Genomic DNA, 13,013 nt, shown 5'->3' on the forward strand with positions numbered 1-13,013 from the left:
CTGCAACCTTCCCACTCCCTATCTCAGCTTCACTCCCCAACTGCTCCCTCTCCTGCCCTGTCATACTCACTCATCTTCCCTTTCCTTCAGCTTATCCCCTCCAAACTAACTCCCCTCACAAAAAAATCATGGCACTGGAGTGATGTTTTACGACATCATATCGCTTACACGTTATTCCTCCCTTCCAACTCTCTGTCTGCCTGGCTTATTTAAATGGCAAGACTTTCAGGGCAGGGACTGTCAACTACTCTATCTATAAAATACACTCTTCACTGGTCCTCAGGCACTTCCGGAATCAACAATATTAGTAACAACAGAGAAAACTTGCATAAATTCTCAGTTGCAAAGCTACCGTATCACTTCCTTGGAACTAATACATAGGCCCTTACAAAACAATCCATGTTTCTGAAACTTTTTAGTACTGGGAGGGGGGAGACGAAGGCTGTTTTATTTGACTTTTGTTCACACAAACCTTTTTTACCGAAGACTATTAGCAGGCTGGCTATTTTTGTAAAGAATAACCCAGCCATAAACTCTTACAAACATAAAAGCATAAAAAATTACTTCAAACAAGAGTAGGAAAACCAAAAAAGTTGAACGAGCATCTGGCTTTTTTTTTTTTTTTAATAAAGAAATATTTCAAGTTGACATCAGTGCATATTAAGAAATTGCATACAATGCTCTGAACACCCAATGCATGAGCAAATCATAACTTTCAAAAATCAAATTGTGAGGAGAAGAAAAAAAAGTATAAGAGTACCCAGGAGAATGACATTCAAAATAAACAGGAGAATTGCTTTGTTTCCGTGAGTCAATTATACAGTAGATAGTTTAAACATGGGTCCTCAGGACCTCCAAAAGAGCAGAAAGTCTGCTACAAGTGAGTTAAGCGGTTTGCATTTATTTGTGTTGTACAGTTGTGTTATTCTTAACTTTTGGATTGTTACATAAAATCGAAACACAGAGGGGATTCATTGTAAATTTACATTTCATACATGGAAGTCAGATTAGCAGAAGAACACCGTGTTCTCATGGTATCCATTGGGGCCATTCTGTTAAGAACAGCACAAGCTGTATGACGCATGTGGGAAGCACATTTGCCTATCACATAAGATGGCTTATTTTCCCATCGGTTCAAAGCCTTACAACAACACTGTTCTAAATGTTGTTCCCTGTCACTAAGATGGTTCATCAACACCTCCTGCATAAATGAATGATATCAATATGGCCAGTGACCAAATCCATTATGGCAGGGTGCAAATTGCAAGCTGAAAATTGCACTGGAAAATTTTTTAAGGTGGACTTGTAAATATTCCTCTATCAAATTTTAAGAAAAACATGTATTAAAAACAAGCACTTGTTCAATTATTCTGTGATGGAATTTGAGAACAATGATAATTTCAAGATGTATATTATTTTAATGCATACCTAGTTTTGCAATGCAAACGCCATTAAAACTAATGGGAGGTGCACATTTAAACTGTGGAGAAGTGAGATAAAAGGATACGCTAGATCTTGAGTGTTGATACTGGAAGTCTGATTTCTTGAAGGAAGAAGATAATACTTTTCTCTATCTGGACCCTAGTGCAGCTAGCCTATTCCATGTACAAAAGGAAAGGCAATTTCCCCACACAACACACACAGATACAATAGTCACTCGAACCATAAGCCTGCTGACAAGGGGTTTTAAAATGTAGATTTTCAAGGAGGTGAAATACTGGATAGATACACATTTATTTCACAATTATTCTACAGTGCAAACCTTCCACAGTGCAAACCATCTGCATCACCACCCAAATCTTCAATCCATCTGAAGTGTCCATCAGCTAGGACACTGTGTAAGTCTAATGTAATATTATTACGTTAAATGATTTTTTGACAATGAATATGAGGCTAAATCATAGATTAATAGACAAAAGGCACATGCTTTAAGTGTAGCAGGAACAGCTGAAAGTTCCTTGTTACCATAATGTACACTCCTGCTGAAGTCATATCATTATACTGATAATATACATTATAATATAGACTACATCAATTTGCTTTGAGATCATTATGAGGTAACAGGAAATTTCTTCATGTTCACACTGCTTATGGCACATACACTCTACACTTCTATTAGCTGAATCTTAAACTACTGACGACTTCGACATATGGTAGGCTACAGTCTGGTTAAGCCACAATTAAACTTAACATCTCTTTATACTGCACTTATTCTCTTCTGCACAAACACAGGTGCACCAAATGAGCTGTTGATTCAATAATATTAATTATAATTAAAAGTTTTGCATAAGTAAAATAATTAAATCAGCTAATAATGCAATGCAATGAGAAGATCATGCACTAGAAAAATGATTCTTCTTCCCAATGAACAACAGTTCTTAGCAACTTTGTCCTCTGTCTTGCATAATATTTCATGATTTACTTGATGAGAGTCTGAGGAACATAAACAAAAACTGAAAAGCAAGATACTGAAAAAAACCATTAGCTTTGTCGATAGCTAAATGCAGTTAGGATAAATATAACTGAATTGTTGCAATGAACTAAAAGTAACAAAAAGAAAACATGAATAATAGTAGAAGAATATATGTATGTAGCCCCTAAATTAATATTAGTATATACATTCACTGGTCCACTTAAGTTACATATCTACAAAGATATACTTCCACTGATCTTCAGCAAATACAGATGAATGTCCATTCATGGAGAAAGCAATGTATGATATAACATACTTTAGCTGTAATTTTTACAGCAAAATCAGCAGCAAATTTGAACAAGCAAATTTTCCCCAGATCAACCCACACAGAGGTGCATATCACAAATTCTAATTTAGCCAATGTTCAATCAATAAGGCTTTATTTGCATTTCTCTGTAAATTCAGGAAAAAGTTTGGTGCAATCTGCAAGAGAACACATTTCGCTCATTGGAGACCAGAAGGTACTTAAGCTTTAATACTAACCCATAGGTAACCAATTAAAGTCCCATATATCCAAGTTTTTACATAAAGCTTTCGTCCAGATTCTGTCAAAAGCATACTAGCAGTCAGGCCACCTAGAAACAGCAAGGATGGTAAAGTTTTCTTGAGGCTTAGTCTGGAATTAACACATTTCCCTGGGAACTTGTTTCTTCTTGTAGAATCCTTTGCATCATAAAACTCTATTAGTAACCTGTGAGACACAAATTCATGTGTTAGATAAGGTTTAAAGCCATTTTCTTTCTTTTAATATCTTATCCTACATTATTTATCAAATATTTATTTAGCAGAGCATATAGCAACAGTTTTGTAATAATAGACAAGATACTATAGCATATTATTCATCAATTTAAGTAATACTCTGTATTTGGGTGCTCAAATTTAATCCCTTAAAACAACACAAGAGATTTTTCCCGTCATCAAGTATTTTCACTATGTATTATTGTGTCTACTTCTATATTTACTCAGCATCTAGCAAAACAAGCCCCCAATCCTGTAAAATAAATATTTTAAAATAATATTTTATCTATATTTCATAACAAAGCAATGCTGGGAACAAAAGGAAAAGTGTCTGCATGTAACAAAACAGGTAAGATAATGAAGTCTCAAGAGACTCGATGGTTTTGGAAATAAATACAGACATTTTATTGTCTACCATGGATATTGCTTTATTGGCTCAGCAACAAAAGTTTCCTTCTATGATTTTTGGAGAGTAATAGTTTAACATGCAACTAAATTCCGAAAATACTGTGGCTACACTATAAAAATAACTTTTAAGTTGTTTCCTTTGAAGTACAACTTCAAAGTAAGCAACTTCGAAGTTGAGTGTCTACACACACCTTACTTTGAAGTAAAACTTTGAAGTAGGGCACTACTCCATTCCCCAGAATGGAGTAAGGACTTTGAAGTTGGGCTCCCTACTTCCAAGTTAACTTTGAAATAAGGGAAAATGTGTGTACACTCTGCTGGCTACTTCGATGTAGTGCCTGACTTCGAAGTTAGTTCCTAGTGTAGACACACCCACTGCGTGTTTCATATCTCTAAAATTACATGCCAAGCAGCCATAGATCTAGGCAGGAAGGCTAATTTAGCGAGCAGGGCACTGAACATGGACTAGAGACCTCCACTGAGCTCCTCATATTTCCTGTGTAACTCTGCACAAGTTACTTCAGGCTTGGTCTACACGAGGTAGAAAAGTCAACTGCAGATACGCAATTCTAGATATGGCAATTGCATTGCTAGAATCAACTTATCTGGCCGTCCTCACTAAGGAATGTTGATGGGAGACTTCTCCCATTGACCACTCTTACTCCTTGTGATATTGAGGAGTGTGGGGGTCAACTGCCAACTCCTGACAGGTCAATTTTGTGCGTTTCCCCTAGACACGTGGTTATGACTTATAAAGCCCTAAATGGGTTGGGTCCATAATATGTAAAGGACCATCTTCTCCCATATGAACCTGCCTGGGGACTGAGGTCAGCTGAGGAGGCTCTGCTCAGTGTTCCCCCACTTAGGGAGTTAAGATTAACATCTACATAGAGCAGGGCCTTCTCAGCCTTTGCTCCCAGGCTGTGGAATTCTCTTCCCCAGGATACTCGCACGGTGCCAACATGAGTATTACTTTGGCACCCGGCTAAAGCCACCTTTTTACTCATGCTTTTACTGGGGGTGCGCGCGTGCGCTCCTTCTTTTGAGAAGTTTCAGTAGGTTTTATGTCCCTTATGGTTCTGTAGTTTTTAAATCTTTTTATATAGGTTTATTTATTTATTTTTAAAAATTGTAAGCTGCCTCAAATATCTTAAATAGAGACGCGGGGTAAAAATATTTTAAATAATAAATGATTAAATGAATATATTCATTGACCTCAATGAAGTTACACCGGGGACAATAATAGCCTTGCGAGTTTGAAACGGCATATATCCCTACAAAACCAGTTGAATCACAAATGGCAGCCGTTCACTTACAGAACGTATGAAGGTATGTAAAAGGGTTTGGAACCACATGAATTAGTAACCACCTACTTATGTCTAGCAGTAGCTACCAACTAAGGAAACTCTGTCAGGCCAATTTCTGCTGTACCATACTGCATGGAAACAAGAGAAACTTGGAGGGGATTATGAAGTGATGTGGAGGCACAGATGCCTTTAAATATGCCAGACCCTCATGTGGCTCCACTGTGAGTGTGTTGCCCAACAGGACATTTCAATGTGGGAAACAGCATCTAATCCCATCCAATGGAACAAACTAAAGCAAATTGTGGAAGAGAAAACTTAAGAGTTTCCTTCCGGCATATGCTTACAATGGGGTTGTTAGCACAGCAGGTGATCTGGTGCACAGACACATACAGGAGGTCTAAGACTGTTCGTTGTGTTAAGACTAAAAATAAGTTACTTTGAAGAATACGAAATCTTAAGTCTCAGATGTGACATGACTACCACTACTCACTTATCCTTTATGTCAAAGCGTTCATGAAGCCATCTTCTCATATACATCTGTTCTTCTGGAATATCTTTCAATTCAATTCGATCAAAGTAAACATGAACTTTTGGGCATTCCTTACACAGAAACTCTAAACAAACAAACAAAAAAAAAACAACACAATTCAGTCTTGTAAGTATTTTTTACATGTGGGGGCAAAACCCTCCAAATAAATTCTAAATAATAAATATATTATAGACAGGCAACAGATGGAAAACAGATGCCCACAAGTGGATGTTGGTCTGAAGAAGTGGGTCTGTCTCACAAAAGCTCACCTAATAAATTATTTTGTTAGTCTTTAAAGTGCTACTTGACTGCTGTTTTGTTTTGATAAGTGGATGTAATTTTACTTACCAACACTGCAGCTATTCAAAATATGGAGTATGTTGAGGATAGGCAAAATCTGAGCAGAGTCAGAAAAATATGCTCCACATCATGGCCTATTAAAGCTCAAAATCATCCTGATTCTTGTGTGCCCATACTGATATCTGTGATGTGGTCCATGTTGCAAAAGCTATACCCGCCAGATCTTAAATATTCCATGGCTTTTTTATTTTGGAAGGTAGGGATGAGGGGATGACATGACATTCTGGTGTGGGAAGAGGTGGGACATAAACTTCAGAACGTTGCACAGGTTGTCTTTTTAGAGGAAACCAGTTTTTAAGTATTTCAATTTTTCACATATTTAAGATTCTGAAATACTTTAACAAGTGAGAGATCCATACCGTAGGGTCTAATCCTGAAAATAATAGGTTGATGATCCCTAAGAACGAACAATTCATATTTTAAAACCAAAGGAGAATTACGTGTGTCTTAATAAATGCTTATAACTAACTTTCATTAGGGCACAACTCAGCCTTTAGGTTGGGGCTAGAAGCCTGAACTTGGAACTTTCTGAAAAATGCAAAAATGGATTATAGGAAACAAAAGGTTGGAAGCTATCACATTAAATATTTTTTTCTACTTGCATCCAAATAGAACAAACTAACGCAAATTGTGGAAGAGAAACTTAAAAGAGTTTCCTTCCGGCATATGCTTACAATGGGGCTCTTAGCACAGCAGGTGATCTGGTGCACAGACACATACAGGAGGTCTAAGACTGTTCGTTGTGTTAAGACTAAAAATAAGTTAGGCAGTATTTTAGCATCTGTACAAATATTTTTACTTACCATTAAAGAAAACCTACAGCAAAACGTATCAAACTGCAAATTAGACTTAAAAGGTATTTAAAATATTGTCCTAGAGCATGGTGGAATTTTTACAGTGTATATTAATCATTTTCAGTTTTATTTTTTGATTTCATTAGATAAGGGAACAAATAGCTCTTCCCTGACATGTATTTGTAAACAATTAAATAAAAACAAACAAAAAACCCAACCAGTCTAAAATAATATTTCCAAACTATTGTTAATAGCCAAATGATTATCCAACTGTACAGAAGAATACTGATTAGATACCCAGGTCACTGTAAAATAGCAAAGAACTTCAGGAGCCCATTTAAGTATTACTAACAAATAGAGTGAAACATACATAGATCAATAGAAGCAAACAGGAAAAAAAATGCTCTAAAGAGTTTGGAGTTCTTTCAATACAGCTAAACAAAGGATGATTTAATTCCTCATGGTTTGCTACTCAAAAACAATGTGATATTTTAATCAAACCTAAAAAGAAACTGTTCTTTCATGGGAAAGAAATTCCATGTATCTGAGCACTGATGCTGCCTCTCCCCAGCAAATGCCAATGCATGTGACTCCTTAACTCCTCCTCTAGCGTTTCAGCAAAGCTTAAGCTTAACTCACCTAAATCAAAGTCTTATACCTTCCCACTCATCCAGGTTTCCCCACTATTCACATCCAATACCATTTCTCAGATATCCACCAAACTCACCCTGGATCCGAGGCTGCTGTGCTTTTTTCTGTTAAAAAGTGTTAAAAAGCTCCTTTACTTTCGCCGGTCCAAACCTCTTGCTCTCAGCCCAGGGCCATTTTCAAACTGCTTGCATTAGGACATTTTATATCGGTATCCTGGACAGCACAATCATGCCAGCCCCTTATGCTGTTTTTATTATGAAATTCATTTTAGGGTTTAATGTGACTAATCCATTTTTTTTATTTCTGAGACACACAATGTCACTGCAAACAACTTAAGTATATCAGTGGATAAGGACAATTTATTGAGCTGCCACTTTTGAGAAGGAACAGATGGATTTTATCACTATAACCTCCAGAAGTTTGTGGTAGTCCCATGACCCTTAATTTTACACCAGTTTACCTCCCAAAAGACTTCCAATTAACCTAAGAAACCTTATTACAGCAATTTATTGTGCACAAATTAAATTCAATGTTAGGGTTGCTGGCCCCAGAAGCCAACATTTGACAGGTTTTGCAAAGCTCAGAACTCACCAGAATTTGTTATAATAAACAGGAGTAACAAACAAATCTGAACGTTTCTGCAAAATATACAGCACTACTGAGAATAATTCATTGTATCAAACTTTTGTTTAGGGACAACTTTAGCTCTTATCATTAATCAAGAACCAAGTGTAATATGTTAAATAAGCACTAATAATTAACATAGGACCAAAATGGTATGACTGTCATAATTTGCTAATAAAGTTTTCAGTTTTTATAAAGTAACTTAACAGCAACTAAGATCTAAGAGCATATAACTTTTATAATGATACTAGTGACAACCAAAGAAGAGGAAAGAAAGTATAGTAACGTACAGTGTTTTAAGAGAAAGAATGTTAAATTCATTAGCATATGGTGAAATTCCAAGACCAGCACACAAGAAAGAATTCCTTATAATACAGCAGAGAAAAACAGAATGTATTATTTGCATCCTTAAAAATGTCACTGATAGTCTCCAAGGGATAACAAAATCCCAAATGCATTTCAGTAGAATTCCACCACTTTTTAGACATTAATACCATATTTTCAAAACATATTAAACAACAGTTTAAGTCTTCTATATCAAGGAAGTCACAGACAAGTTCATATAGGTTGAACTGCAAAGCAAAAGCCAAACATTCCTTCAAACATCAAACCACTATATAAATATAAAACTTCCACTTAAAGATTAAAAGACAAACTCTTTTCCTTCCAGAATTTTTTTCTGGGATCATGTTATCACAGATGGATTCCAAATAGTCTTCTACTGATTATGTACAAATAAACACAAACTTGCTACTCTATGTACATGGCTGCTGTGACAGATTTGTGGTGGCTGCTGCAATAGAAGATACATCGACCCTTTACAGATCTCCCAAACTAAAGAAATATTACCCCATTCGTACACCCTATACAGCTTTTCCTCCTTTATCATGAAAGGACATACAAGTTATTATAAATGTATTACTACATAAACTACTACTGAAAATACACATGCTACAAATTAAGTCAGAGAGGGTCAAAGACTTTTTTTCTAGGTAACATCTCATAGGTATGGGAACAGTTCCTGAAAACATCTGCACTTTCTGGCAGAACTGTATCAGCATCTTCCTGCCACCTCGTGATAGGTTCACTTGCACAAGAAACAGATATGAAGCTCACTGGCACTATCAAGTCACCATCTGTAGCTGTAGTATTTTTAATAGGCATCACTGGTATAGAACATCCTGCTGACCCCATGCTCAAAAATGATTTGTGTCTTCCACTACGTTTGGTGCTATTTCTACCCGCTGAGACAGGGGACTGGCCTGTGATGTAATAAACTTTTGCCAGCACTGGATCATTTTAAATTTCATATTGTACCACAGCATTTGTTACTGGCAACGGTTCGATCTGTGCCATACAGAACACATTTACTGTCTCTGCCTCCACTTCATTAGCCTCTCCTGCCTATTCCAATGGCAGATGTGTTAAGCAATTTGTACCAACATCCCGGGTGGTACCCTCAATGCAGTATTGTAACAGTGATCAATCAGGAATGTTGCCCATTTTTGCGACAGTGCTGCAGTCATTGTCAGTACACATTTTCTACAAACCGAAGCTAACAGTTGATGATCTGTAACAAAAGTAAATTGTTTCCTATAGAGATACTGATGAAACTTTTTAACTCCCCAGATTAAATGTAGCCCTTCTCTATCAATTTGAGCAATGTTTCATTCTGCTGGGGTGAGAGAGCTAGAGGCAAAGACAATAGGCTTTTCAGTATGATTGTCCCTTATGTATGAAATACTGCTCCTACTCTACACAAGGAAGCGTCACAAGCTGGCTTTAAAGAAAAAGATGTCTAAGTGTGTAGGAACCATTTCAAATTATATTAGTCTCAGCTTCATGAAAAAAATTGTTATCCTGCAGGGACCAGCTCTATTTCTGTCCTTTGGGTCACAATTCATCCAGGGAATGCAACGCTTTTGCTACGTGACGTAAGAACATATGGTAATAATTGACCATCTTCAGAAAGGAGCGTAACTGATACATTTTGCATTACAGGTGCCATAAGGATAGACTCAGCTTTTTCTTAGAATTTACAGAAACATCTTTGTTAATGATGTGAATACTATATGCTACTGAATTTTTCAAAAATTCATATTCTCTCTTCAGCCTCCCAATGGGGGGCAGCAAAGGGGGCAAGTACCCTGAAAGTCTGGGGCCTGGAAATTCAAAGGGACCCAGGATCCAAGCAGCTGCTGCTGTGCCACTGGTGGCAGCTGGAGCTGTGGTCCCTTTAGATCGCCACTGGAGTGCTGCCTTGAGTGGTGTGCTCTGGACAGCACAGAAAGCAGGAGGGCTACTGTGTTGCATGCTCTGTGTGGTGCTGAGGGCCGACTGCCCTGGCGCCCCCCGTACCTTCTGCCCAAGGCCCTGCCTCTTCCAGGAACACAGAGCCACTCCTCCGCATTGTCCAGCTGGCCGGCAAGTTTGTTGGCCCCCCCATTTCTCTTAGCTGCTTAAAGCCTATTCAGCCAGTCTTACTGATACTCTTGCGAGGTTCTCAAAGTACTGTTCATCACTAGATCCTGTGCTCAGTTATTCATCCAAATAACAAATACTTGGAGTGCTCTTAATTTCTAAGCTAGGTCTTGCTACTAAAAAGTGGGTGCTGACTCTATTCCAGGCATAACCCTCTTATACTGAAATAAGATCTTCTGTGCATTAATTTTCAGGTACTTCCTGGCACTGTATCTGATTCCCCATTTTTAGATAAGCTTGGATTAGGCTGATCTTGGAGAAATACTTCCCATCAGTTACTGAAGCAAACAGTCTCTAGTCTAGGTGAAAGATGCTTGTTTGAATGCAATACTGGGTTATGGTAACCTTGAAACCTCACAGATTAGGAGATGGCCATTCTTTTTCTGCATTGGCACTACAAAGGTGTTTCATTTGCTTCACTTAACCTGCACATCTGGATGGAAATAATCATATCCTCAGTGTTAACTTTTGATTCCTTGCTTTCATCATGTTAACATCCTGGAAAACCACACTAGCACAGCTGGCATTCCATATATTTGTATTTATTAACTATGTAAAAATGACTTTAGTTTCCTACGTTCACTGCTGCTCAGACAAGGCTATAATGACTTCTGGAATAAAAGAAGGGAGGGTCACCAGAGGGCTTACAATTATTTAAAGCAGAAAAACTAGTTCCTACTTATAAACTATAATATATAGCAATATCGGTTGTGAATTTCCCAGTTTTACTTAACAATCATTCTTTATTTTATTAATAAAGGAGGACTTTGGCAATGTTTGGGACACACTGAAAATGACATCCCAAGAGGCTGAAATCTGAGCAGAAGCAGATTTTGCTAACAGATATGGAATTCAAAATGTATCAGAAAATGTATTCTTTTCAGTAACAGAATATTGGAAGTAGTGGCGTATATATATTATGCTATGTTTTGGCAAGAGGTACATAAATGGCACCTCATGTCAGTAAAGCTCTTGTCCGCAGTAGAAGTGTCATCCTTTAGTTTACAATGATTTTCATTTTGTGCTTCATACGATCCTTAATCTAGACTAAATCTTTAGACTCTGTTATTACTGTATTTGATCTTTAAATTAAAACAAATTACCTCGCTGCTATTTACTGGTTTATGTCCAAAATTAGCAACCAATCAATAAATCAAACATTAATTCTGAGTGATCCAGTATTTTTCAGATTCACATCTATAACCACCTTGAATTCAGGTGCCAGAAAATTCTTTCACTGCTGGTTCTAACGGCAAATGGTGATATTCATGTTGTCTGACAATGCAGGGAACAATTACTATATAAATCTATGATAAAAATTTTAATCTCTTAAGACCAAAGAAAACAGGTAATTAGAAATGTCTGAAGTAGAGCGTTTCTTCAGGAATTATGGAGCTATAATCTTTGTAAAGTCCTGGAAGTCAGGAGAGAGTCTAGAAGACTGGAAACGTGCAAATATAGTGCCCATCTATAAAAAAGGAAAGAGAACAACCCAGGAAACTACAGATCAGTCAGTTTAACTTCTGTGCCGGGAAAGATAATGGAACAAATAACTAAGGAATTCATCTGCAAACATCTGGATGAAAACTAATGTGATAGGTAACACCCAGCATGGACTTGTAAAGAACAAATCATGCCAAACCAATCTGATAGCTTAGTCTTGAGGATAAGGTAGAGGTGGTGGATGTGGTATACCTAGACTGCAGTAAGGCATTTGACACAGTCTCGCATGATCTTCTTACCAATAAACTAAGCAAATACAACTTAGATGGGGCCACTATAAGGTGGGTGCATAACTGGCTGGATAATTGTTCTCAAAGTGTAGTTATTAATGGTTCGCAGTCACACTGAAAGGGCATAACAAGTGAGGCTCCGCAGGGATCTGTTTTGGGACCAGTTCTATTCAATATCTCAATCAAGGATTTAGATATTGGCGTAGAGAGTATGTTTAATAAGTCTGCAGATGATATCAAGTTGAGAGGGATTGCAACTGCTTTGAAGGACAGGCTCACAATTCAGAATGATCTGGAGAAACTGGAGAAGTGGTCTGAGGTAAACAAGATGAAGTTTAATAAGGACAAATACAAAGTACTTCACTTAGGATGAAACAGTGAGCTTCATACATATAGAATGGGAAGCCACTGTCTAGGAAGGAGTTCTGAGGAAAGGGACTTAGGGGTCATAGTGGATAACAAGCTAAATATGAGTCAACAGCGTGATGCTGTCGCCAAAAAAGCAAATATGATTCTGGGATGTATTATGAGGAATATTGTGAACAAGACACAAGAAGTTATTCTTCCGGTCTACTCAGTGCTCATTAGGCCTCAGTTGGAGTACTGTGTCTAGTTCTGGGCACCACATTTCAAGAAAAATGTGGAGAAACTGGAGAAGGTCCAGAGAAAAGCAACAAGAATGATTAAAAGTCTACAGAACATGAGCTATGAGGGAAGAGTGAAAGAACTGGGCCTGTTTAGTTTACAAAAGAGAAGACTTAGAGGGGACCTGATAACAGTTTTCAAGTACCTCAAAGAGGGTTACAAGGAAGAAGGAGAAAAATTGTTCTCCTGGGCCTCTGAGGTTAAGACAAGGAGAAATGGGCTTAAATTGCAGCAAGGGAGGTTTAGATTAGACAAAGAAAAACTTCCTAA

General features: G+C 37.4%; 1 protein-coding gene across 4 annotated transcripts in view; it reads right to left on the bottom strand.

The window, feature by feature from the left end:
- Positions 1 to 577: 577 nt before the first annotated feature.
- AGPAT5 (1-acylglycerol-3-phosphate O-acyltransferase 5) overlaps positions 578 to 13,013 on the bottom strand; it is a 111,122-nt gene continuing 98,686 nt past the window's right edge. For all 4 annotated transcript variants that reach the window (XM_074988906.1, XM_074988904.1, XM_074988905.1 and 1 more), the window contains 2 exons: positions 5,417 to 5,540; positions 578 to 3,164 (listed from right to left, as the gene is read on the bottom strand). In XM_074988906.1, coding sequence (XP_074845007.1) covers positions 2,939 to 3,164; positions 5,417 to 5,540 — 350 coding nt within the window. In that variant the 3' untranslated portion in view covers positions 578 to 2,938. The remainder of the gene's footprint in view (positions 3,165 to 5,416; positions 5,541 to 13,013) is intronic.

This window comes from Carettochelys insculpta, chromosome 3, assembly GCF_033958435.1.
Source record: "Carettochelys insculpta isolate YL-2023 chromosome 3, ASM3395843v1, whole genome shotgun sequence".
In the NCBI taxonomy this organism is placed as follows: domain Eukaryota; kingdom Metazoa; phylum Chordata; order Testudines; family Carettochelyidae; genus Carettochelys; species Carettochelys insculpta.